The sequence below is a fragment of the Erithacus rubecula genome, assembly GCF_903797595.1.
Source record: "Erithacus rubecula genome assembly, chromosome: 9".
Lineage (NCBI taxonomy): Eukaryota > Metazoa > Chordata > Aves > Passeriformes > Muscicapidae > Erithacus > Erithacus rubecula.
In genome coordinates, this window is record NC_136660.1 from 15,977,844 (window position 1) to 16,004,259 (window position 26,416).

The following is a 26,416-nucleotide window of genomic DNA, read 5'->3' on the forward strand; positions in this document are numbered from 1 at the left end:
AGTTTCTGTGAAGATATTTTAGGGCTGGTTTTTTCTATCTAAATAGAAAAGTAAAGTATTGGAGTGTGTTTTCCCCTCAGAGCTTGTGCTTGATGAAGGGGAGGGTGATTGCACTGGGACACTGAGATGTCCTGCTCCCCTGCTACATGTAGAGCTTCCTTGGGGCCCTTGGAGGGATCTGCTGCTTCCCTCTGCATTGGCTGAAGCAGCAGCTTTACCTGTATAGCTTGAAAGGGCCACCTGTGTTTTACAGCTTTCCCAACAGAAATTGAGCAGGGCAAGTTGCTGCATCTGGTGTCTCCCCTGGGGACCACTGCTCAGAGCCAGAGTGCCTGGGGGGATTCCTGTGCCCTGGGCTGTGGGGGCCCAAAGGCACGGACCCCACCAAGCACAGTGGGGAAGCCTCAGCCAGAAGCAGCTCAACCTTCCTGCTGCACTGGGTGCGTGCAGACAGGAACAGGGAGGGGGCTTCTTTTCCTCTTCCTACTGTGTGTATGGGCTTTTTGTTGTTCTGTGGAGCCAGATGTTTGATTTGCAAGTGAGGAACATGAGCTACTCTTCCAAACTTCAGCTTCTGTTCCAACTCAGACTGTCTCATGGTGGTGCTTCTAAGGGTGCTCACCTTTACCTGGGCTGCTGGCACTTGATTTCAGAATCTTCAGATGCAGGGTTGTGCTTTCAATAACTACACAAGCAGAAGCTTAAAGGGTTTGTGCCAACTTTTATTATATTTTTTGGAAATGGGATTTGGGAAGGGAAAGAAATGTGCAAGGAGGAGCTGATTGTTGCAGATGGGGATGTTTGGGATGTATGCTGGCAGCAGTGTGTCTGACCAAAATGACTGAAGCAGTAAAGCATGACAGCCAGGACACTGCCTCGGTGGATGTGCTTCCTTTACAGGGTTTTTGGTTATAAGGTCTACTTTGTAGGTTATTTCTCATTCAAAACAAGAAAGCATATTTTAATGTCTCCATATGTATTTGTATATATATACGGTAGATATATATATACACACACATATTTTATATTCTTACAACCCCCAGCTCCTAAAAGTTTCAAGTCTGAAGGACCATGTGTATATATGTATTATAAAGAGATGTTAATTGACTGAGACAGACAATTGTACAGGCTGTACAATAAATAAATGGGCAAGATATCTTTCATCAAAATCCTGCACATGTACAGAGAATATGATTCAGCCAAGCACCAACTGGTAACCTCACTCAAGCTGTCCTGTCTCTGGCTGTTTCTTGCAGGAGTGATGTGAGGCTGTTTGTGCTGTCCCAGGAATTTGGAGAGCTCACCCCTGTGGGGCTTGGAGGGTCAGATTGAAACACACTTGTTTGTGCTGCCCATGGGTCAGACACCCTGCATGTTGGGGCTCCTATTTCCCCATGGGGCTTCCAGTAGACTCTTTTGGTTTATTTTACCATGGAGGAGAAGGTTTGATGGGCAAGAAGGGAAGGGGTTTTGAAGGGGAAAGACAGTCAAAATTCACCATACAATAGACAAATCTTCATAAAGGTTCGTCTGCCTGCTCGTTCTTTTCTCTTTCTCTCCCTGTCTCTCTCTTATGCACTTATGTTCACTCTCATTCTCTGCAGGACGTACGCTGTTGTAGGGCTAAAGGTCTCCTTTTGTCAGGCTAAGGTCAAGTCCCTGGTTGGCAGAGGGCAGCCCTTCATACAGGCCTGTCCACGGCGTACTGGCAAGGGCTCAGGTTGGAAGCTGCTGTCTGCACCGCTGGGTAGGTGAAGTTGGCGTGCTGCTTGGCCTTCAGCCGCAGGCTGGCCAGGCTGGAGTTGCACGTGTCCCTGTACATGTAGGGGCTGGCTGTTGAGGCGTAAGGACAGGCACTGGATGAGACAGCAGAGTTGAGGCTCGGGCTGTTCAGATTATTGATGTTTCCCAGGTTGTTGAGGCTAGGGGCCGGTACCCCGGTCACCGCAGTAGGGACCATGGATGAAGGCATGGTCATTGAGGTGATGGAGCTGGGTGGGGAGAACATGGGCTGGGAGGAGAGGGGACTGACGTTCATGGAGTTGAAGAATGGAAAGCTCTTGGCTGAGAGAGGACTGCTGGCAAGCCCTTTGGTGGCCCAGTTGTTGTAGGAATAGCTGGAATACATGTCATCATAAGGCTGCATCAGTCCATTGAACTGGGCTCCAAAACTGTTCTTGCACAATTCAGCCTGTTGGTTCCTCTCGCGTTTCCTCCACTTAGCCCTGCGGTTTTTGAACCAGACCTGCAAGAGAGAGAGAGGGAGGGCATGGGAATTGCTCTGGCTGACCTGACAAGGGGCCTTACCCTGGTTTCTTTGCCCAGCAAGACAAAAGCTGTTGAAGGGCTGGCGATGCTCCCAGGGAAATGGGAGGCTGAGCATCAGGAAAGACCTGCAGCAAGATGTCTGGGCTTCAGTGTCTTCTCCCAGCAGGAATCACCAATAGGTCCTCAGCCAACAAACAAAAACTCAAACCACTGCCATTTCACAACACACAGAGTAACCCACCTCACTCAACAAACAGACGCCCTTTATAAAAAAAAAAAAAAAAAAAAAAAAGAGGAAAATACTTGCTGTATTTCCAAGTGACCACAGCCAGGAGGAGGGGTTGGAGTTGGGTGACTTGGGAGCAAAGTATTTGGGGGATGTGGCTTGAAAGCTGCTAAACAAAGGAAAGAACTCTTCTTTTGACTTTACCTCAGGACTGGCTTGGAGTGGGGTGTTTTAAGTCTGTCTTCTAATAGGAAAATCTGTTAGTGTCAGAGAGGTTCAAACAATATAACTTCCTAGAGCATGGAACCTGCTGGAAGGCTATTCATGGTGCTGCTAACTCATATTTCTAGTAGCAGAGAGAAGCTCTCACTCCAGCTGGAGCCCTGCCACACCATGCCTGTGACTGCACATTGGTTTGGGAATCCAAATGAGTGCCCTCCAGCAAGGATAAGGCTGGGGAGTGATGAAAATGCAAGGAAAGGGTCTGCTGGGTGGAGGCAGCCAGCTGTTGGTGCTCTGTGGAGCTGAGCCTGGGCTTAGTGTCTACCTGTATAATTGCAAGGTGGCTCTGGATGAGGAAGGCACCACCAGCATGGGGTATGTGTGTGGCAGGATGTGTCAAATCTCAAGTGCAGACTCTGGTGAGGTGTTTCCAAGACAGGAAAATTTTCTATTTATCCTAATTCCTTCCTTGGTTTGGGGACAACTTGGTCATGTATCACAGCAGGCTTCTTCCTCACAAGCTCAGGCCCAGGAAAGTGCTGCAAGCCTACCCGGACTCGTGCCTCTGTCAAGTTGGTCCAGACTGCAATCTCCTCCCTGGTGCTCATGTCTGGATAGCGGTTTCTCTGGAAAGTGGCTTCCAGCTCTTGCAGCTGCTGGCTGGTGAAGTGTGTCCTCTGCCTCCGCTGCTTCTTTTTCAGCGAGCCGTCTTCAGGGTTGGAGTCGTCTGTTTGGTTTTGCTGGGACTTCTCAGTGTCTGTGCCAGAAACAGAAAGATGGGAGAGATCCCCTGAGTTAACTTGAAGACTTGGATGCCTTGGGAGCCTATCCTTGGGGCAACCTCAGTTGCTCAATGAGGTCCCCTTCCACTGCAGCCACCAGGAGTGGTCCCATCTCCCTCCCTGGAGCTTGCAAGCAGGCATCTACCCGGTACCAAAACCAATGCCCCCTTCATGCAGCATAGTTTGCCTTTGTTTAACCGCCATAAGATGGTAGCTTCCAAGTGACTGGATTTAAATTTTCCGAACTTTCAATATTTGGGTTTCATTTATCACAGTTCTCATTGGAGGGGGTAGTGACCCTTATCTAGGTCAGAAGTTTCTTACTCTGCTTAAAACTCTCTGCCTAAGGTGTTCTTTAGAAAAACTGAACAGAAATTGACACATGTAGCACAACAAAAGATCCAGTTGTGTTTCTGTGGACAAGTGATGGGAAAAGGCAAATTGCAAACTGATAGCAAGTTGAGGCTCTTCAATTAATTAAACCTGAGGAGCGCAAATTTTCACTGCCCTTCTTGTTCCTTTACATTCATACCTAGGTGCATATGTTTTGATTTTTAAAAAATAGGGAAAGGCCCTCTCTAGACCTTACCATGAAGCACTCCAGCATCTCCCTATCTTTCTGCCCCTGCCCTCCTCCTGATTCACAGATGCCTCTCCTAGAGGCAATGTCTTTCGTTTCACTGCCCACTAAATGAACATCTCAAAACTCTCCAGTGTTCACACTGATATTTCACTGAAATGTACAGCTTAGCCTCCTTCTGGGCATCAAGTCCATGTCTGCATGCTGAGCTTTTGGCTGCTGTGGGTGTAGGTGGGCAGCCAGCTGCTTTCCTGTGACACTGCCCTTTTTGGGGTCTGTGCAAATACAAGCAGGCAAACTGCAAATAGGGGCAGAATACAAATACAAATATCTTCTGTTTAGTTGTCCTCCATAGAGTGCCCAACTGCTCAAATGTGACACTTTCTTTTATGATGGAAGAAAGCTGTAGCTTGTGTTTAATTCTGCTGGGAATCAAGACAAATCACCATAGAGGAAATTATTCCAGTGAAAATAAGTAATTTCTGATGTTCAACTCCTTCCTCTGATCTAGTAGTCAGGTAAAGCATTTCCAAATGAAAATCAGTTCTTCAGCGGGAAGAGCAGGTGGTCTTTTACAATGGGAAATAGTTATCTAAACTAAATAGAAATTTTTGCAAATAGCTCCCAAACTGTTCTATTTGGAAGAAGAACCTTTAAAAAAATCCTGCATCACTCTGCTAAAATTGAAATTTTTGTTTGGTTACAGTTCTTTGGGTGGAAACTAGTTTAAAAGGCTTCAAAGTCCAGAAAAATCTGGTACAGCCCCTTAAGTAAGGAGGCAAGGAGACAGCAGCCTGGAATACAGTTGAGTCAGTGAAAAAAGGGATTCCACAAGTCAAATGGATGTGCTCTGGATTAACAGGCCCTGTCTTTTCCATTTAGATTTTATGGGGCATGCAAGAGGCCTAAAAGCATCTGAGTCCCCCCAGAGACTGCTGCAGGGCAGTGCTGTACCAACAGCAGGTGCTTTAGTGGGCCCCATACCTGGAAGATGTTCCTGTCTTGAGAATCTGGTGTCACTACCCTGTTCTTATGACAGCCTGTTAATTCAGAAATATTTTCCTGCTGTTCCTGGAAAACCCTCCTTGTACTTGCCTTTCTTCAAAGACATCAATGCTGGAGTTGCAGAGAGCATTTGCAGGAGAGGTGCTCGCTCTCCAGGGAGGAAACCCTGGGTGTGGTCAGTGGTTTGTTCCCCACCAGTCACCTCTGCTTCTGTAGCAGGTCTGATGCTATCCACCAGCAGGAATGTGAGTGCGAGGACAGTGAGATGGCCATTGCTCACAGCAGCTGGGTATAAGTTGGTTCTTCTGAGCAGGAAGGTGCTATGTCCTGTTCTCAGCATCAAGACCAGTTTGTGTTTCCATCCAGGGTGTACCTGTACAAGAACTTTCCCATCACACTCTTGAAACAAAGCCACAGGAATTGCAAAGTGGAATGAAAGAGCTTGGTTGTGGTCTTGTGGTACTCTTCTCATTTTCATGAGCACCTTTGTTTGTGGATCTCATATTCACCAGAACTCTTGGAAGCATGCTCTTAGTATGGATTTTTATAGAGGTTCTTGCCAAGGAGATAAATCTGTTTTCTCTAGCTCAGTGCTCTAAACCAGTATTGGATGCAGGAGATTCCTGCACTATCCATCTCCAAAAGAGATTAAATGTGGAGTGATGCCACCCATCTGAGCTAGTTATTAGGAATGGCTCAATACAGACGAATGGACAGCATTTGGTTTATTTGTTCATCTGCTGAGCCTGGGTTAATTAGGAGCCTGATGCATACAGGCGGTGTGTTCTCACCAAAATCCCTGACAAATACTCATTTCCAAAGGGGCTGCTGTGAAGCAGGAGGCTGTGCCCAGGACTGCCCTTCTTCACTCAGGAAGAAACTATACTAAGAGGGAAAGAAAATGGCGTGGAGGTACCGCTGGTTTATAGGCTACTTCTGGGTGAAAGAGATTGCAATGTATTGTTTGGTATTCCTCTTCTCAACACCCTCTGGTATACCTACTTTCCATAAATCTTAAGTCTAAAGAGAAGTAGGAATCCAGCTTTGAGCCTTGAAAAATCTCTGTTCGTCTTGGTGTCCTCTTTGTTTCCGTACCTGCTACCTGTGTTTCTTTCTGTGTGTCATCTCTTTTCTGCTTCTTCTATAAGCAGGGAATAAGTGTTCTCTGTAAAAGGTGCAGAGTTTTGACTGATTGTAGTGGGGAACCAAACCATGGCAATTCAGGGAAAGAAAGGAGCCCACAGGAAGGATGTGGGCTTGAATCCATGCTGAGGAGCACAATATGGGGAAATGTGAGGCAGTTCTTTACCTGCCTCATTCCTCAGCCTTGCTCTCCCCTGATCTGTGCTACCTGATGAAACATAACAGAAGGGGGTGTCACAAACCATGCCATACAATTGGAGGACACTTGAGATCCCTGAGTGCTGACCCCAGACAAGCAAGGTTTGTGTTCACTTCCTCAGGATCTCCTACATGTGTAGATGAATGAAGCAGGGCCAAGGAGAAGTAGGGAAGGTTGCTTTCTTGAGGAGAGTCAAGAAGTGCAGGAAGTGCAGCCCTGCCACTCTGCCAGAAAACCCTTGGTAGCCAGTTCTATTCTGCCTGGCACTGCTGATGCATGATGCAGAGGCCATCAGCCTCTAGTGCAACGGCACAAGCTGCCAGCATGTGCACACAGGTAATGCTGACAGTTACCTCCCAGAACCATTTTATTTCTAGACTGCTTAAGACACTGGGGAGTGATAGAGCCAGGCATCCGACGTTTATTGTCACCCCGAAATAGGTTGTAGAATATATCTTCGCCCACTCAGTGAAATGACTGTGGCCATAGCTGGAATTAGCTGCTCATGCCTAATGGAAAGAAAAGTCAGTGCCTGAACTGGCACTTCTACAGCATGCCAGGGTGGGCTCAATAGGGAAGGCTACTTGAATGGAGACACTGCCATGCATCCAGAACAGCTGACGAGGAGCCACTGAGCTTGGGGATGTGCCCAACTAAGGTACATGAGGGGAATTTGTTGGGTGGATTCTCTGACTAGTTATCCTAGCGTAACTCTCTTCATGATACTTTCTCTGGGGAATTTTAATCTGTATCATTATCCTTATTAGCTTTTGCATGCGGGTGAGCCTAGAGGCTTTACACGGAGAGCAGTGGGCTGCCCCAGTACTCCTTCATGCTGGCACCAGCAGAAGCAGCTTTGCATTGTCCTGACATATCCAGATTAACAAGGGTTGGAGTGGTAAGCAGACAGATGTAAAACCCAGAGGAAACGATAGCATTTGGTAGCTGATTTCTGAACAGTTGTGAATGGTGACGTTTCTTATTCAGAACCTGACAAATAATTCAGCAAGCTTGGGGTTTGTTCAGCCTTTGGGAATGGTCAGAGGCAGCTCTGTGGGAGAGCAGGAGAGCAGTGCACCAAGACATATGTGAGGAGACTTTTTCAGTTGAAGCAGGAGCAAGACAGTGTTCTCTTTCATCTGAATGTCTGAATCTGGAAAGTTCAGCCTAAGGTTTACCTTTACCATGGAAAGTTTAAACCCAAACAATTTAAACAGAAGTAAAAAAAAAAAAAATTCAGTTTAAAATTGGGTGTATCCTTCTGTGCCTTGGATACTTTCTACGTTGTGGGGAGTGCTCTCCTGCTCTGGGGATCCTGTTAGGCAAATACAATAAAATCTTGGTTGGGCTGAGACCTGACTTGCCTGGCTCTGGCCTGCTATGGATTGTACTCTTGTGAGCAGTGGCTTCCTGCAGCCAGGGCCAGATGATCCCATCACTGGGATGATGTTCTCACCCTCCCAACAGCTGTCACTACAATATGGACCCATATGCCTTTCCCTTGCTTTTTGGCCCAGCCATGCTGCTATGGTATTTTGCTGGCTCCCAGTACAATGGGAAACTGTCCCTCTGGGAGCACTGCAGCCAGCTCCTGCAAACCACTGGCCACCCAGATCCACCCACAAGGATGGGTCAGGGTTTTTCTTGTATCTTGAGCCTTGCACTCACCGCTGTGGTCCTGCCCTTTGCAGTTGTGCTCGTGTTGAGGAGTTCCAGAGTCTGAGAGAGACAAGGCTGGGCTGCGAGCCTCCGCATCTGCCAGCAGGTTGAAATCCATGGGGCAGGGGTGGGTGGTGGATAAGGAGGAATCTGGAAAACAGTAGTCACAGGGTGATCAAAGAAATCAATGTGTGTGTGACCTCTCCCCACCACCTCCAGCAGGGACTTGCCTTGAGGAAAGGTCTAGGTAAAGGAAAGGATCCCTGTGTGATCCTTGGACAGCTTTGAGTTTCTTGGCTGGAAAATGGACATACTGGGCTTTCAGCTGAGCTTCCCTATAAATCAAAGATCATCTAGTGACACTTCTATTTGCAGCCTTCAGAGAAAGAGCCTCCAATTTATAGGTGACATTCAGACTGAAATAGCAACGCCGGGAGCATGCTGTGTAATGGAGATCTGAGGAAGTGGTTCTGGGCCAGCCAAGGGCTGTTAGCACCTTCCCCAGTCATTCCACCTCTCCCATTCTCCCTGCCCAGCTTCCCTACTCTTTCTCTCTTGTTTCTCCACAAGCTGGCCAAGCCTAAGTAAAGCTGTTCAGAGAGCACTACATGTACACATCTCAAAAGAAAAGCATTCCTGTGCCTGGCACTGAGAGGAAGGCCCATCTGCCTGCACAGCTACTGCCACAAACAGAGACTCAGGCAGTGCAAGTGGACTCCTTTGGGGTACACAAGGACCTCTGGAACCTGAATTAACATGGGAATCACATTTCACACACTTAGGTGCCTGGGAACGAGTGGTCCTGGCTACAGCAGGAGCTTGCTTCCAGCCTTTGATCATCCATACTGGAGGTTTCCCATGTCCCCTCAGGAGACTGGCCTGTGCTGTGAGCCATCTTCCCTGGCTGAAAGCATCCCAGCTGGAAAGCTGTCAGTGCTGCTCCCCATGATTGCAGGAACCACTGTGACTCTTCTACCACATCTGTCTCTCCCAAGATCATTTCTGTTTCATCATTCACTCCCTTATGGACCCTGCACCCTTCATCTGTATTGCCTACAGGAGCTCAGCTGAGAGCACCACTTTATTCTGGACCACATTGGATGCTCATGAAGAGGCAGGCAGGAGGCAGTAAGTGTTCCAAGCCTGGCTACATTCCCTTGGAAAGGTGATCTGGCCCTGTGTTAGCCTCTAATGTGAATTTTGGATCATAAACCACCAAAATGTGGGATGTTTCACTGCCAGTGCACAGTTTATGAAGGCTGGATCACTTTGAGGGAACCACAGCAGCTTCTGAAACTTTGGCAACTCCCAGCTGATACCTCATCTTCCCAGCTAGGGATCCTTTTCCTCTAAGACAAAACAGCTGAGACAATGTGCCAGGATCTGGGACCCTTGCGTTTAGGGAAGTTTAGACCAGATATTTGGAATTTTCAAACTTTAGGTGGAGATCAGTTGTGAAAGCTGGATCCTGGGTGGTGAAGGATTGCCCAACCCCTCAAATCTATGCATTTCAGGGAGGGAACGTGCTGAAGACAGTTTGGACTGTGTTAGTTTTTAGACATGTAAACAAGAGATTAATCACGTAGCTGTTGCACCTCATTTGGAGGTGGATGACAGTGACTAAGAATGTATTTTCAGAGCTGTCTAAAGTCTCTTTTAGACAATTTGCACAAGGTTGCTTTCAGGGCCTCATCAGGGCTGATCCCCATACCAGTAGTGTGCTATCCATGCTTTGATGAGAGGGAAAGGAGTAATTTCTAATGGTTATTTGGCTGGCTTCTGCAGCAGATCTCATTCACAAAACCCCTGCAGTTTTCCTTGCTCTTCACTATGCTTGACCTTCATCCACTGCCTCTCCCAGGTTCTGGTGGGGCAGTCTCAACACCAACCTCAGTCAGTGCTCTCTGGAAGCAGCGCCTAATGAACCAGGACCTGGTTCTGGTTTCCCAGACCTTTGCTCTGGTCTGGGCTTCTCCTCCTGTGGGAGAGAAGTGGCAGGACTCTGGCTTTGCCATGAGGCTGGTTTCCATTTCCACTTTGTGGCGAGCCTGACCTTTGATGTCTGCTGGCTGTGTTAAGCTCCTGGCAGCAGCCAGGCACAGCCCTGTTGCATTCTGCTGTGTGTACATATATGAAGTGATGTGACAGGGGCTGTGTTTTCTTTAATACCTTTGCATGGAGTAGGGGAGTCCATCTGCTGCTGATATTGCCGTGGCTTTTAGCATTACTCTCAGAATTATGCAGAAACGCGCAGTGAATTAATTCCATGGATTAAGTCTTGATTAAGATGTGTGTCACTTTGCTGTCTCAGAATTTATTAAGAGCCCTTCTTGAGTCTGCAGCAGATGGAATTTCTGCCCAATGTTTGTAGATGATAATTTCCCCTCTTCTACAGCCATTTGCATATGATTGCATCTGTCAAGCACAATTTCCTCTCTTCTAGAGCTTGACTCTGTACTGGACGATTTAAGGAGGAATTCAGATCCTTGCCTTGCTGTAACTCAAGGACAGTGTCCTCCTTTGCAGGGTCCTGTTTGCTCTTTTTGCACATCTTGCATTGCTTTCATCTGTACAAACTAGAGCGAAGATAGGAAAACCAGGGGGGAGTATCTTATATAGACAGACAAGGTTCCATAGGTGTAAATGACAGCACAAGGTACAAGGCTGAGGAGAACCTAGTCCTGGTATTGAAAATTTATGCCCCATCCTGGGCTGCACCAATGAAGTGGTTGCAAAGCTCATCAAAGCTGCTGGACACAACTTAACAAGCTTGGCCTGCCTCAGAGACAGTGAGCACTCAGATTAAAACTGGTTATGAAGTGTGAAGTTATGAAGTGTGGCCAGTATTCAAATTTAAACTGGGACTTGTGGCTGAGCACAAGTTTGCTTTGTGAACTGAATTTAAATGTAGGAGGATTTCAGAGAGGAGATGTTGTATGTATATACGTAATTGCATAACCTATTTCATGTGCCGTATTTTGTGGCATCAAGGAATGCTTTCTCAGTTTGTTCTGAGCAGGTCATGGAGAAGCAAAAGCAAGGAGAGAGAGGCATCTGCTCAGCATGATTATAACAGCAGAAAAAGTCTGCAATAGTGAGCATGTGAGCATGCTCATAGCATGTGAGCTTTGTACCAATGTATTTACCCAAAGGCAACCCCATGCTACTGACATGAAAGGCAGTAAGGTATTCTTCTAGATGACACAACCCTTTTGGATCTAAGAAAATGAGCTTTCGTCCACATTGACTAGATCTTGCTTTAGGCAGAGAATTAAGAAAATCAATGCTAAACCTTCATGGCATTTCTACTAAGTTGTTTGCCAGGTCTCAAGGAATCAGTGAAATTGGCACCTCAAAAATATTTTTAGATAAAATCAAATTTACCATCTTCATCTGACTCTTCATTTCATGTTCTTCTAACATAAAAGAACAGTTTCTTTAGGGACAGCTCCTGTACTTGCAACATGCAGCCAGGCCTGCTTAGAGGCTTCTTGTTCATGGCTAGTTGTAAAACTAGCCAGGGCTCCCAGTCTGCTCCAGCACCTGTAACTCTTTCCATGAATGTATGTTACTGATAAAGGTTTCCAAACCTGTAACAAACACATCTCTTCTTCCAGTAAGTGCCCATGTGAACATACTGTGGACACCTGTGCAAGACCCTCTGACCAGACAGGGAATTGCCATCCCTGTTCCATGGGCATGGTGGAGGGCAGGGGAAGAGCAGTCCTGGCTCCAGGCCTTTTCTCTTTCCAAACCCACACTCTTTCTCTTTCTGTGCCAGTTCCCGACTGCCCAAACCAGGGTGATTTAGGCAGTAGAAGGAGGACACTCCTTCATTACAAGAGCAACTTTGTTGACCTGAAAAGAGAAACAAGGGTCCCTGTGACCCATCTCCTGGTACTCAGTAACACATTGCTCCATCACCTGGGAGCAAAGAGGCTGTTGCTTGTTGTTTTTTTTTTCCTTTGAAGGGTTGGGAAGGAAACATAAAGGCTGACTTCAAGCAAAGTAATAACAGGGGTGGCTTTTGAGATGTGGGTCTTGCCCGTTAAGAGCTGCCTAGTGAGTGACTAGTGTGTGCTGCTCAACTCTGCACTGCCATTGGGGAGCAGGCTTCCAGCTGGACCTGCTTTGGCAGGATGACTTGGAAGTGAGAAGCCATCTTGCATTGTTTTGATGTTATTTGACTTCCCATGGGCACGCAGGACCTGATGCTTCAGGTTCCAAGATAGCAGCACAATGACCACAAATGACCCAAGGATAGGAGGGAAGCCCTAAGCTGGCCTCTCTCAAGCAGATCAGCACAGCCCTGTGGATCTCTGAGTTTCCTACCTCCAGCCAGGGCCAGGGCAGTTGAATCTTCTGCTTGGAATTGCTGATCTCCACAAAGAGTTCAGGGTTACCCTCAGGCTGCAAGGTGCTCCGCAGTCATTTTGGGGGAAGTGTCCTTTCATTCTTGCATCCCCTGAGGTGAAGGTATGATGTTACACTAGATTCTTAGGGTCAGAGCTGTCTCTTCCTCTCCATCAATCGAAGAAGTCAAACTGCTGCTGATTGCTTCACTCCTCCCATGCTCCTCTTCCCTGTGTGCTGGCTTACTTTTAAGAGAGATAAACATTTGGAACCCTGTTTAAATGTACATTTTCAGGAAGATGATCTGCCTCTGTACTTTGGTCCCTGTGAGGCGCTGAGGTAAGGTGCAACAGCCCCTGCCTCTCCCTCTGCTCCTTGTCAAAGAGGGAGTGACTGAGATTGTGCCTGTTCCCTCACAGAAGAGCATTTTGTTCTCTGGATACATGTGTTTGTTCAGGCAGTGGTGCCATCACAGTGCCTATGGGCTGGAATTACAAGTGCCACATCAGCACAGCACATGAATCGTGCAGCAACCAAGAGTCGGATTCTCTTTCCTGGCCAACACCAGTGCTCTCCACAGAGTTCAGGGTTACCCTGCAGGCTGAAAGGTGCTCCACAGTCATGTGGGGGGAAGTGTCCTTTCATTCTTGCATCTCCTGAGATGTTACATTAGATTCTTAGGGTCAGAACCTGTGAGGGGTTCTTTCCCCACTGCTAGAAAGCAAGAAGGCTGGGATGCAAAATGAGTTAATATTTGTTTCCTTGAGACTGTAGAAATATAACTATGGGGAGACCAAGGTCACCCAGTGCTAAACATCTCAGTGTAGCTTTAAATCTCTAATCTTAATGGAATTGCAGCAGGAACCAAGAGCAACCATTAATCACTGGAAGATAAACAGCAGCAGCCAACTGGTGACCCAGAGCGCAGGGCCATTATGGGACAGGAGAGCAAGCTGCCTGCCTCCAAAAACATCAGGCTGTGCACAGCCTCAGGCTGCATGAGCAGTGGTTTCGGGTGCACACTCAGAAGTGGATCATCGACCTCCAGCAAGGGCTGAGTCACAGGTTATAATAAACTTTATTTCTCGATTTAGTCCCTACAGCTGGGCACTAACCCCTGAGCTCCTGAGGGTGGCTTCGCAGCAGTGTGTGCCGCTTTGAAGCCTGGAACATGATTTAGGGTTTTTATTCCTCTCATCAGTAGGAATTGCCAAAGCTCCCTGAGGCTTTGTTGTCAGAGCAAGTTGTGTGTCACTGCCCCACACATGGTTTGGGCTGCAGAGCACTGAGAGCTGTGCATGGTGTCACAAAATTGCAGTAGCCCAGGCTCGTGCTGCCAGGCTTCCTGGCCACAGGCAGCAAGGACCTGAGAGCTGGCAGCTCTCTGATAAGGGGGTCCAGGTTATTTCTCTTTTTGTGCATGGCTCTAAGGAGAAGCTCCCAATAATATGAGGTGGGAAGAGGGTGAGGAGGTAAGGTACTGCCACTGATTTGCCTTATGACGTAGTTAAAACTGACTGTTCTGGGATTGTATCCTTCATCCCAGAAATCATGTAAATGAGCATATCTAAGCTGGTGGAGGTTATGAAGCAAAATTCTTTTAAGTGCTTTCAAATCCTCAGATAAGAGGTGCTAGAAAAATGCTCAACCTTGCTGGATACTGCCTAATGCATTTCCTGGGGGCTGGAGGTAGCCTGCAAGATGGGATCAGGCACTTGCTTCCCTCATTTTGACATGAACCTCCAGCTGCAGAGGAGGATGATGGCTGAAACCTCTTCTCTGGGCAGCAGAGGGTTAATAAACTGCCTGTATTCCAGAGGATTATCACAATGGAAATGTCCCAAGGATTGACAGCTCCATACCCATGTCCACAGCAAAAAAAGCCCACAATGGAATGTGTCCTGTTCGCTTATTTGGGGCTGCACTGTGCCCCAGTGCTGTGGAAGCGCCCTGATGTCACCATGCCCCATACACAGTGTGTTTTTCCCCACAACAGGTGTGTCTGCAGCCCCCCAGACTGGTGCAGACCCTGCCAAGCTGAAGCATTGGGTTCTGCAGAGGCAGGGTAATGTGCTTAAGCTTGGCTTAAGCAAGTTCTTTGCAATAGTATCTTTGGACCTCAGTCTACCCTTAGTGTACCTGGATAGTTTTTGAAATGGCACACAAAATTTGGAAACAAATTGTTAATCTTAGCACAAAAGAAAAGCCCTGCCAGACTTTCTGCAAAGCTGTTTTTTTCCCTAAACTAAACATTTATAGTTCTTGCATTCTTGTAAGAATTGTGCTTCAGATCTTACGGTGTCAGGCTGTGTTTCCAGTGTCCCTTGGATGCTATGCCTCAGTGGGGTGTTTGGCACCTTGGATCTATCAACCAGGACTGGGATTTTCATTCTGACAAACTGTGCAGTTATATTAATAAGGCTATGCTTTGTTATGGCTTACTTTGTTTGTTAGGCATCTGGAACAAAATAAATCAGCAAAAACTCAGTTTTGCCCAAATAACTTTCAATCGCACAAAGTTGCTAGCATGGTGTGGATCCACCATGCAGGAGTGCTAGGAGTGAAAGTACAGTCTGCAGTTATGGGAGAAGAAAAGTCCTTTATGAAAATTAATCCCTTTGTTTTAGGGGAGGGAGAAAAAGACTGATTTCAGTAAGAAATTCTGCCTGGGAAAATCTTGCAACTGAAATAATGAATCTGCCAGCACTGGTGTGGCCGGAAGATACTGACTGTTCATCCCTACACGCCTTTGCCCACTCCTGCTGCCCCATCAGGCTGGCTCCAAAGCAACTCGTGCCACTACTGAGGGATCTGCCTGCATCTGCATGAAAGAAATACCTGCACAGCCACAGTGTACAAGGGATCGTGATCCACTCTTGCAGAGCCAGGAGCAAGATGAGACAGTGGCGAGCCAGGATCCCGGCAGGAATGAGAGGTGCAGGCAGCCTGTCTGCAGCTCAGCCGAACACGCGCTGCGCATGCAGCAGCAAAGGCCACCAGGGCCCGGCATCAGCAGATCGGTATGTGTTGCTGTATTTAGTTGGGCGATTGTATAAATTTGACTAATTATTCTGGCAGTCAAAAGAAACTGGCCTGATTCCTATGGGGGCTGTGCTTGCAGAAGCTGGGCAGGGTCATTTCTCTATCTCTGTGGCTGTAAAGTTGGCTCATTTTAGGGAGGCCCAGATAACTCTGTGATTCCAGCTGCTGTTAGGAGATTTGTATGCAGATGGAGGGCAGTGGATGAATCAGATGTTATCGAAGATGTAAATGATTCTCACGATTAGTAAACACGCTCAAGAAAGTTCCTCATCAGGTGGGTAATGCAGAGGGTTGAAGGTTGGGATGGATGCCCTGCCACCAGCACATCACACCTCTATGTCTGATTTCTGTGCACTGCAGAGCTGTCTGTGTCTGCCACCCTCACCACTTCTGAAATCCTTTCTGGAGAACTTCAACTTGATCATAAACATTTGTTCTATGACAGAACTCAGCAAAAACAGCAGCTAGAAAGAAGCTTTTTTGGGAGGAGAGGTGGCACTAGGTAGTTCTTTTAAAACAACCTGTCAGAGCTCAGTGGGTTGCAGAGCTGCAAACGGAAAAGGGGTAACTGCCAGGAGCTCTGTGATGGCCCCACCAACCACCATGGCCAAGGAGCAGCTCTGACAGTTAAGGAAGAAAAAGCCCAGAAACTGCTGGCTTGCTCCAAGGGATGTGTTGTCTCAGTGCAAACCCGCAGTGCTGGAGGGAGCCGATGTCTGCTGTTCTTGGCTGTAAAGTTTCCTGATGATTTGTCTTTCCCCCCCCACCACCAAGTAATTTGTATTTAATTTTTTTTTTTAAAAGCTCCCTGGCAGGAAGATCCTTGCAGAATGAAGACTGCCGTGAATAAAACAAGTGGATGATCTCAGCTCACAGTATCCCTCCCCTCTTCCTTGCGATGCTGCAGCTGGTCGGGCTGGGGCAGGAGAAGGGTGGCTCCGGGAGTGATGCTGGAGCTTGCTCGCTCTCGACACTCCATCTTTATGGACCTTGCAACATGCCTTGAAGGTCAGCCTGTTTACCCAGACACCGTTTGAAGGGGCCGAGGGCGGCAATTAGCAAACACTGCCGGGGCCGATCCCGCAGTGCTTCGCACGCGGCCTGTGCCGGCAGGATCGGGCCCGCGGATCCCCGCTGTCCTGCCGTACAGCGGCCGCCAACGCTGTGCGGATCGGGGCGAGGAGGAGGAAGGCGGCTGGGCAAGCAGAGAGGGCTAGCAGCCCTTCTGCCGGGGCCTCTCGCCCAGAGGCTCCACTCGAGGCCGTGGCAAAATGTCTCGCGCCCCTAAATCCAGGGCACAACACACATTGCAAAACTAAAAACAAGAGATTTGACTTTGGGAATCCTGACATATGGGAGTGTGCTGCCTAAGGACTGTGTACAAAGTCTGCCTCTTTTTTTGTTTCGGTTTTTTCTTTTTCCCTCCACCCCTACTCCACCTCCCCCCCCCCCCCGCCAAATCCTCAGTTTTTCCATCTGCTCGAGGCCGCGTCCCATGCGGAGCCCTGGGAGGTAGGCAGTTTGGGTGGGTAGCAGAGGAAGCTGCAGAGCCCTCATTACTCAGCCAGTCGGGCCCTCGGGCGATCCCATCAAAGCGGCTCGGAGAGAAAAGGGATGGGGCAGAAGGAAGTGAGCCATGTCACAACGCTGCTGCCTGGGTCACACCACGTCCCGGCCACGGGCCAGCCTGCTCCGGGGACCGGGCTGTACAGCCAAAAATGCCTCTGCCCGCCCAGACCGTGGCACCCTGAGAGCAGCCTCTGCTGCAGCTCCAGGGCCAGGGCACGGCTTCCAGCCTCCCGCCCCGGTCTGCGACTCGGGCATCGCCGAGCTCAGGCACGGGGCACTGTTATTAAAACCCACCCAACGCAAAGTAAGCTGTGAAACCCTTTGAAATGGGACAAGAAAGTCCATATTTTTCATCACCTCGATATTTCTCTCTGCTTAGGTCAGCTTACGGAGGCTGACCTTTATAGCTTGATTAGTTTATCATAACAATGTAATTTTTGAAAATTATCCTAATACATTCAGTCCTCGAAAAAGTCTTATTTTGAAAAAAAAATCCATACATTTAGTTAAAAAAAAATTACTTGAAATAAATGCAAACAAAAAAAAACCAACAAAAAACAAAAACTAAAAAATCCAAATCCAACTCATAGAACTGGAAGTTGGGATATTGTGGCACCAAAAATAAAACTGATGGAATAAAAAGGGAATTTCATGTGGTTTTCATTGTCAAGTCTAAGCTCAGAAACAAACAGGAAATAAAAATGGCTAAAACAAAAGAGATTTCTTTTAAACTGTGTTCAAATCTAAGTGGGAAGCTGCTTTATGTGGGAGGGATTCTATGTTTATTTGCTTTTCAAAAAAAGGAGTAAATAAAAATGTCCACATGCAGACAGGTCAACTTGATTTACTGTTAAGTCCTCATGTTTCACAATGGTCATTTATAATCAGTTTTTTAAAAAGAAAATTAGACTCATATAAATGGCAGCATTGCAAAGGGGAGAAAAGGCAATGCGTGGTGGGAAGGCTGCTTCTGTTTTAAATAAGGTTGAGGAGAAGGAATGGAAAGAGAAAGAGGAGAGGTGGAAGTAACTGTGAATCTCTAGTTATTTGTTTTATTCCATCTTCGTACTTTTTTTTTCTTTTTCACTTTTTGCAGAGAGCTCAGCAGGTGCTGAGCCTTCCAGCCTGTGCTACACCATTGAAGCTCCCCAATAGCAATTTAATGTATTTATTTGAAAAGAACAGCCTATAGGATCAGTGCTATGTGATTCAGAGTGGCATACGTACTATATCCTCCCAACAGAAGTATTCCTTAGGCTCTCAGATTTGGGATTGTGAACTTGTTTGATAGGGCTTTACAAACAGAATCTCAATCACAGTAGCGCTGATGGTGATTTTTAGGGGATAATTCAGTGCACATGGGGCCCAGCTCCCCCAAGCTGGGGATCTGCTAAGATCCCCAGTTACTACAGCCCCATTAATGCATGTCAGAACATTTTGAATAGTTGAAAAATCAGAGGGACAAAATTAATATCACTTTCTGGAAATCCAGCTCTGGTTTCCCTCCTCTTTTGCACTATTCTAAAGGGTGTAAATGTTTATTTTCTGGTGGAGCTGTGGTTAGGAGATAGCAAAGAGCATCAGATTAAGGGTCAAGGGACAGAGGCTGTATTTCTGACTCAGATCAGGTAATTCTGCCAGAGCTCAATTTCTCTCTGCTCAACAGGGATATTTCCTTCTGTGCTAAAGCATCCAGAGATCTACGTATAGAAGAGCTGGGAGGTTCCTGAGGAGAGAGATGATAAACTTCAGCTCTTCAGAAATGAACATTCCAAAGATGAACCTACACCCTGCAAATCAGTGGGAAATTTCCTGTTCAGGGTTAGAAGATTGCCTCTCTTCCTGAATCTGCTTGGTAATACTCTGACATTGACTGGAAGAGAAGTGTCATTGCTCATTCCCCACCTCTTTTTAAAGCTTAGTAACAGAAATGTCTCTTAGCTTCTGCCCAGCTAGATCTCCTAAGTCTTTCCTGAACAACCTTATAATATTATGGGTTTTTTTCCCCAAAACCCAACAGATCTATTGCTAACCATCCCACGGGAATTGCTTTGGCTAGGCTGCCATACCTGTCCTCCTCTGGGGTCAGAGGGAGATGAGGATTCGAGCAAATCCTTTCCCACAGAAGTGACCCCCCTCTTTGCTGAGTCTGGTCCCGATCCCTTGTGCTGCCAAGCCTCCAGGATCAGCCTGTGGACTCCCTTAAATGCCCCAAGGAAGCCCAGAGCTAATAACCAGCTTCATTCAATTCCCAGTCACATTATTATCCAATCTGCCAGAGGCATTAATATTCAGAGGTGAGGCGGGAGGAGGGCAGGGGTGCTGGTGAGGGGGAGCAGCACACAAAGAGGAGGAAGGGAAGTGTGGCGGACTGGCCTCAGAAATATTCCTTCTCCAGCCGTCTGAAACCCCAGCCTATTTCAGCTGGGTGTTGACAATAGAGGGTTTTTCCAACAGCCTCAGCACGAACTTTGATACCAGCTGGTAGAGACTGTTCCCCAGCCAACAGCAAATGCCCAGCCTTGGCACAGCCTAATGCCCTCAGCCCCAGCGGCCCACAGCAAGAGGGGAAGCTTTGCCCCCTCTGCCATCAGGCCCTAAGTAAATAGCAATCTCCCATTTTTAAACTGCCAGATAAATAGCTGAGCCTGATCAGAGATGCCACAGCCTCCTGTTTCTGACCCTCCTCCCTCCACGGCCCCACAGTCTCATCCCATTGCCTTCCTGATGCAGGGCGCACAGCTTGAAACCAGCAGTTCTCCCCATCTGGGACTTTGTTCCCAGATCCAGGTACCTCCCCTGTCCCCAAGGCCAGGGCACATGTGCCAGGTCACGAGACAGACCTCATGTCCTCTGGTCATCTCATCTTCCTTTTGGAGCGGTCTCCTAGATCAGGTTTCTGGCTTTTTCTTTTTGGCAGTCTCCAAAGTCAGCCTCACCTCTCAATCTCAAGGTTTTGGGTAGCATTTGACAGGGAGAAAATACCCTTTTTTTTTTTTTTTTTTTTTTTTTTGGCCAGCTCTCCATAGGGAACATTAACCAATACTTTTGCAATCCAGTCACAGTTTGCCGATCTATTAATTGCCCAAATTAAGCCCTTATAGAAATGTAATAGATATTAATTGAGGCTTGCAATAGTTTCTCTGACAAAGATTAATATTGGTTTTTTAAAACCAGTGCCTTGGACAGGAATATAGGTGGGCTTGCATGGGCACAATCTGGGTTGTACCCAGGAACAGCAGTAAAACCACCGCCCTTGCACAGATCCCTCTCCAGGCTGGCAGGGAAAGACATCTCTCTGTGTGGTTCCTTATGAGGAGAACTGGGCATAGCATGAAAATTTGCTAATGAAAAATAATAACAATAATAATAAATCAAACTCTGCAAATCAAAGCAGCTACCATGATCGGACAGTCCCTCAGGAGCCAGCCTTTTGTCCCTCACAGCAGGGCACCATGAAAGCCTGCACAAACACCTATCCCCTTCTGCTCACCAGCAGGCTGAGGGGCTTGGATGTGGTGCCGGGAGCCAGTGAGACACAATCCCATCACCAAAAAGGTGGGTTTTTTCCCCTGTCTTTGGAAGATGGGACAGGAACAGAGATAAGACTCTGTAAGACCCCTTCCAGAGCAGTTGCTTTTAACATCTTCCGAGATTGCACGAGACAGAGCCATTTCACCCCTAGCATCCTGTCTTCCAGGCCACAGGCCACGTGTGGAAGACCCACAAGTTTGTCTGGGAGATGCCAAATTCCTCTCTTTGCTTTCAGCACTGGATTCCACTTAGAAAGTGGACGGATCGTGGGCCCATCAAGCCGTCAGGCTGCTTCCGTCCCAGGTGAAGGAACGGGGAGGAGATGAGGAATTAGTTCTGCACGTCCAGCTCGAAGCATCAGACGGGTGCGGCGGCCGGGGGCTCACCGCCAGGCTCTGCGGGACACCGGCGACCTAAAGCAGCATGTTCCTCTGCGGCTCCCGTGCGGAGCCGAGCTCTGAACCCGGTAACCCGGCGGGCCGGGCGGGAAAGGGGTGCGGAGCCCCGGGAGCTCCGGCTAAGGGACTGCTGCCCCGCGCTGCCCAACCCCAGCGGGGAGGAGGGGGGGCTGCGGCAACCGCCGGCAGCGCCTCTGCAGGGCCCTGGCGCTGCCGGGGGGAATCCAGCCCCCTCCCCGCTCGTCCCCTCAGCTGTCCAGCCGCGGGGGCGCCGGGTGAACGGCCGACAGGTGTGCCCCGCTCGGCGGCACCGGGCCCGCCGCCCCCCTCCCTGAGCCCGCTCCAGCAGCTGCGGCGAAGCGCCGGCATCGGCCCCCGCCTCGGCCGCCCTCCCCCGCCGGAGCCGCGGCCAGCCGGGACGCACCCGTTCCTTACTCCCGCTCCGAGGAGGAGGTCGAGGAGAAGGACAAGGGGGTGCCACATTGGCGGGCTGGCTCTTTCCCCGGAGCCGCACTCGTTGAGCGGGGAATAGACGGGGCAGCGGGCAGTACTGGCCTCCGTCGGGAGCCCGCTACAGTTGGCCCGGCTTCCGGGGCACTCAGCGGGACGGAGGGACGCCGCTCTGCACCGTGCCCCCGGCGCCGGGGAGGCGGGAGAGCCCCGTGCAAGCGCCCCGGGGCCCGACAGCCGGTTCCGCCCGCAGCCTCGCAGCGCCGGGCAGCCGCGCTCCGCCGGGGAGGCTCAATGCTCCCGGCAGAGCAGCCGTGGGGCTGGTGCTCCCTCCCCGCGGCCTGACCAGGTCTGTTATTCCCAGTCGGGTGCCTGGAACCCCATCCGCCGGCGCGTCGCATCCAGCGGCCTCCCGGGGCAGATTCGCTCCGTCCGCGGGGGCCGGCTCGCTTCTCCCCGGCGCTACAGGGAGGTCGGCTCTGCTGTAAACAGGAGCCAGCCCTTACATAAATATCATTTGTCCAACTGTCCAAAAGCCGTCGGGCTGCCTTCCTTTTCCCCGGCGACATCTCCCCGCCTCTGTTCCCTGCGCTTTTCTGCCCCGGACCCTGCAGACAGCTGAGCTGCAGCCCGCAACGCCGTTATTTACAGCGAATCCCGGCTAATTTAAACAGCCCCTGCTCCGCTCGTCCGAGTGGAAAATGACTAAGTTTAGCAACCGCGAGAGACTACAGCGGCGCTTGTGGGGAAGGGGCCCGCGTCGGCCCCGAGGGGCCGATCGGGGCTGCGGCACCCCGACGGCAGCGAGTAGGGGGTCGCCGGGCCCTACAAGGGCAGAGTAGTGGAAGCTCCGCGTCTCGCTGCCAGACGGGCAGCGCTCCCGAGAGCGATGGGGGACAGTTCGGCCTCGCACAGCCCAGGGACCCTTGTGGAAGGCAAGACACGGCTCTATCTGCCCGCTCTCACCTGGTTGCCTCCCCTTGACCCACGGGAGACGATGGAAAGCCGGCCTCGCGCGGGACTGGATCTGACCCAGTGCTGCCGAGCAGAGAACACCGACCCACCCCGCCGGGGATGCTCTTACCCTGTGCCAGCATCGAAAAGGTTACGGCCGGCCGGGCTAGTACGAAGGGGCTTAGAGAAAAGGAAGGGGAGACGCTCGCCCGGAAAGGCACTTACAGTGGCTCCAGATGCGGGTTCGGCTGAGCGGACTTAATCCTGCGAGAGGGGCGAAGCTGCCCGCCGCCCCACGCCCCGGGCTGCTCTGCTGCTATCAGAAAGTAAATCCCCCCGGCTCCCCAGCCACTCTGCACGTCGCTGCCGGCCCGCGGCTCACGGGGAGGGCGGAGGCGGAGGGCGCCGGCCGACTGCCTCCCATTCACCCTGGCCATTCACTTTATGGCGGGCGGCCGGCGCCCCCCGCCAGCTGCACCGGGCGCCCCGCTCCCGCCCGCCCCATTCCAGCTGCGCGCCCGCCGCCGCCCGCCCCGTCCAGCGCCGCCCGCCCCAGCGCCGCCCCCTGCCCGCGCCGCCCAATCGGCTCGCGCCTCATTTACATACGGCGGCAGCCCTGCTCTCCGATTGGCCGAGGCGGGCGACACGCCGCGCCCCTGCGCTGGCCCCGCCCCGTCCCGCGCGCCGTGCTGGGTGAGCGGCGGCGGGTGCGGGGCGCGTCCGGGGCTCGGGGTCCGTGCTCCGCCAGCCCCGGGTGCACGGACACGGAACTGCTGTGCATGTACCCTGGTACACTGCTCCTACAGTGCACATACTGCCTACCTTGCTCTGTGCCTGGCCATCCGCGACCCTGGTGTTCAGCATCCGCTGCTCTCAGTACTGGGGCGGCGAGCCTGTTCGGGTTTTGCAGTTCGAGCTTCCAGCCAGACAGAGGTTTTTTGGGGGAACCAAGCCCGTAGTCAGCTGGAAGTATTTGGAAGCGTTGCGCTGCACGATAGAGCAGCAATTGCAGGGGATGCTCCATCACAGGCTAGGTACCGCACGCACTGTTGCGGCTCTAGGCGGTACCGGGAAACGCTTCTCTGCCAATGCTGTGCCGCTCCTACCGGGACACGGAGGCTACCGGCTGTGCGAACAACACCGCGCTTCAGCCCACTGATGAGTCTTTTGGAGCCCAAACGCTGCTCGTAGTTTAGATTCCAGCCTGGCTTCTACTGAAGTTCGCCGGCAAAATTCCGGTGCAGGAGTGTAGGGTGCGATCACTCTCTGAAATGTCCCCAAATGCTTCAACCTGCTACAGTAACCCTTGAACGTGTCGGCACACACATTTTACTCCACTAAACACATTTTACTTAACTAAACAGGTCCCCTCTCGCCCAGTGCTTACAGGGAGAAGTTTGTAGAAGCCAGGCTCAGCTCTCTGTCCTGCTCCGGGAGCCCAGAGGAGAGGTTTATCCCTGTCAGGCTCTTCTGAAGCTCGATATGTGATTCTACGGTTTGATTTTCTTGAGGTCATTCCCATGTCAACCTGCTCTCTAATTTATGATGTCAAAGGTCACCCTCGAGCCCTTCCACTGACATATTTTAAAGATTAGGAAATAATGCTGTGAGAATACTAGTGAATTTTAACCCCGAATGATTTACCAGTCATATTTATGGAGCCTAATAAATGCATAAAATGCCATAAAGATACACATGGGAAGACAAATGGACATGAAGCAACGAAGAACACAAAGTTAGGATGTAGAAAGAGGTTAAGCATACCCAGGCATCATGGATTACTGCTCAAAAACATGCACTGACATGGTAATTCAGTAGAACCACAGAGAGTTTAAAAGGAATCACAACGTTGACACACTTGCCAGAAATTACCATGGTAGTAATCTGGGGCTTGTTTTTGCCTTACTGCTCTTTTGCCTGCCAAAAATGACAGCAAACTAGACCACATCTGTTTCTAGCTCAGATTTTAATCCACCCCGGCATAGGTTTGTCTGCATTAAGAGAAGCAGACACAGTGTAACAGCACTAGCATTTTCCGCGGGGCAGTCTGTCTGTATCACCACATGTCACAGAGAAGCACAAAACCGTGAGTAAGGTCTGCAACAAGGAAGGGACCATATTTTCAGTTACCTCCCTCTCCCTCCAAACCTTTCACCATCAGTAGCCTGCAGCAAGTAGAGTTTGTGCGTACAAGTAATAATGAAACAAATGTATTTTTAGCTATTTCCCTTGGGCATTATGTCACAAGTTGGTTCCCTGTGGAACACAGTGTAAAGACTGTTGGATTAGACCATCCAGGGACCTGCAGAAGGAGTCTATCATCAAGACATCCTCAATTCAACTTCTGGGCTGACCCCTGAAGGGTATCTTTGGGAGGGAGGGCTCTAGTGCTTGTCATTGAAATGTAGATCTTGTTGGTTAGTGCCAACACTTCTTAGCTGTAGTGCATCTTGTCTTGCCAGCAGGAGACTTCATTGCTGGTGAAGAGACCAAGAATTTCACATGGGTTGAGGAGACCGATGTTACTACTTTAGATACAATAAAATAGAAAAGAAAAAAAAAAAAAAAAGCAAAAGCAAACAAAACCAGGAGTGACCCTGATTCATGTCTTGGCAGAGATATAGGATATGCAAAAGAAGGGAATTACTCAGCATCTTAGACAGCCTTCCTTTCTCACCAGCTGGGAAGAGTTTGTTCTCAGAGAAGACCCTGTCTCTGCCACAAACAAACATGGTCCTCATGCTGGATGGGTTCACTGTTCTTGGAGAGTGGTGGAGTTGTTGATGATCACAGTTTCCATCTCTGTGTCTTAACTGATCTTTTAGCCATCTGGGTCCATGCCATCAAATGCCTTAAAGAGCAGGACTCAAGCTTGAATTTGGCTTGGCTTTCATGTCAAAAGGTGGCCTAGAGAGCAGAGGTAGGTTTTATGACTTGTGGCAGCCAGGGCTTCCACTGCAGCATGCTCTTCTAACTGGCATTTGACAATCACTGTGGGCTTCATGCCCAGGTGTATCACGTAGCTGTAGTCTAGCCAAGAAGTGACAAAGATATGACTAACTGAGCCTGGCTTGCTCCTGCCAAAAAGGCATGGCTTGCCTTGGCCAAGAAGAGACAATGAAAACATTACACTGGGAAGTTCACTGGGGGACTTTGATGTCACTGGGAAGTGCAGGAGTGTTCTGGAGACACAGGCTAAGTTGAACAGCTGGCAGGGTATTTTAGATTTAGGAGTCTGCTCTGCAGCTTTGATATTGCACTTGGCATCATTTGTACAGTTTTCAAGACTTTGTGTAGTTTTCATAGAAGTGTTTTAATACTTTTGTTTCTGCAACAATAGCTCTGTTGTTTCAGCTGTAGGTCCTGACTTGGATTCAGGTTGTGTCAGATGCTGTACATTGGTTTTCCTTCAGAGATCCTTCAGCTGGCTTTGGGCTAATCTCCACCTGAGCTTTCTCTGGAAAGGAGCAGCTGCTTAGAAACACTGTGTTCTGCACACATGCAGTAGTGTTTTTGGGATGCTTAGCTCTGGGGAGAGCAGTTGCACATAGTTTCTAGCCATGACAACTGCTTGTACTTTCTGAGAAACTCCATCTTTCTTGTCTTAGTTAGAGACCTAACTAAGCCTCTGAGAAACAGCAAAAGCCTCCAAGATGAGGGGAAGAAGTTCAATCTCTCTCTGACTACTTAACCTGCTGGAAAATTTCTGTATTACAAGTGCCCATGGGTCTGATATCTGGGCTCTGAAGATTACCATGAATTGGTAGTGCCTGAGCAAGAGTAAGAGTAATGGACTGTACAAAGGTGGTGCATATTGCAGAGGTGCAGGTGGTTGGCAGTGTGGATTTCTGACAGTCTCCCCAAAGGCAAGCAGTTGGTGTGACATGGAGACACAGCTCTTTGCAAGGGGCTGCTCAGATGTCTCAGATGAAAGCAGGTGAGCTGACCAGGTGTGGGAAAGGCCTGAGGGGATGATTGTCGGTGAGTTTGCAGCCCTTCCATACATGTTCCTTGTGGGCCAAGGAGGAATAT

General features: G+C 49.5%; 1 protein-coding gene and 1 long non-coding RNA gene across 3 annotated transcripts; one reads left to right on the forward strand and one right to left on the reverse strand.

The window, feature by feature from the left end:
• Nucleotides 1-720: 720 nt before the first annotated feature.
• On the reverse strand, nucleotides 721-26,347 carry PITX3 (paired like homeodomain 3). Of its 2 annotated transcripts, none has more exons than XM_079312186.1 (4): nucleotides 23,200-26,347; nucleotides 8,094-8,234; nucleotides 3,268-3,473; nucleotides 721-2,245 (listed from the first exon to the last, which is right to left on the reverse strand). In XM_079312186.1, exons 1-4 carry the CDS (start codon nucleotides 23,246-23,248, stop codon nucleotides 1,682-1,684), a joined length of 960 nt encoding a protein of 319 aa, XP_079168312.1. In that variant the 5' UTR covers nucleotides 23,249-26,347; the 3' UTR covers nucleotides 721-1,681. The 2 variants fall into 2 exon arrangements, with proteins under 2 accessions (XP_079168312.1, XP_079168313.1); XM_079312187.1 differs by lacking the exon at nucleotides 23,200-26,347 and adding an exon at nucleotides 22,610-22,873.
• LOC306805383 lies at nucleotides 15,326-19,108 on the forward strand. The gene is made up of 3 exons (XR_013775192.1): nucleotides 15,326-15,457; nucleotides 16,284-16,487; nucleotides 18,715-19,108. It is a non-coding gene; the product is annotated as an uncharacterized lncRNA (long non-coding RNA).
• Nucleotides 26,348-26,416: the final 69 nt, after the last annotated feature.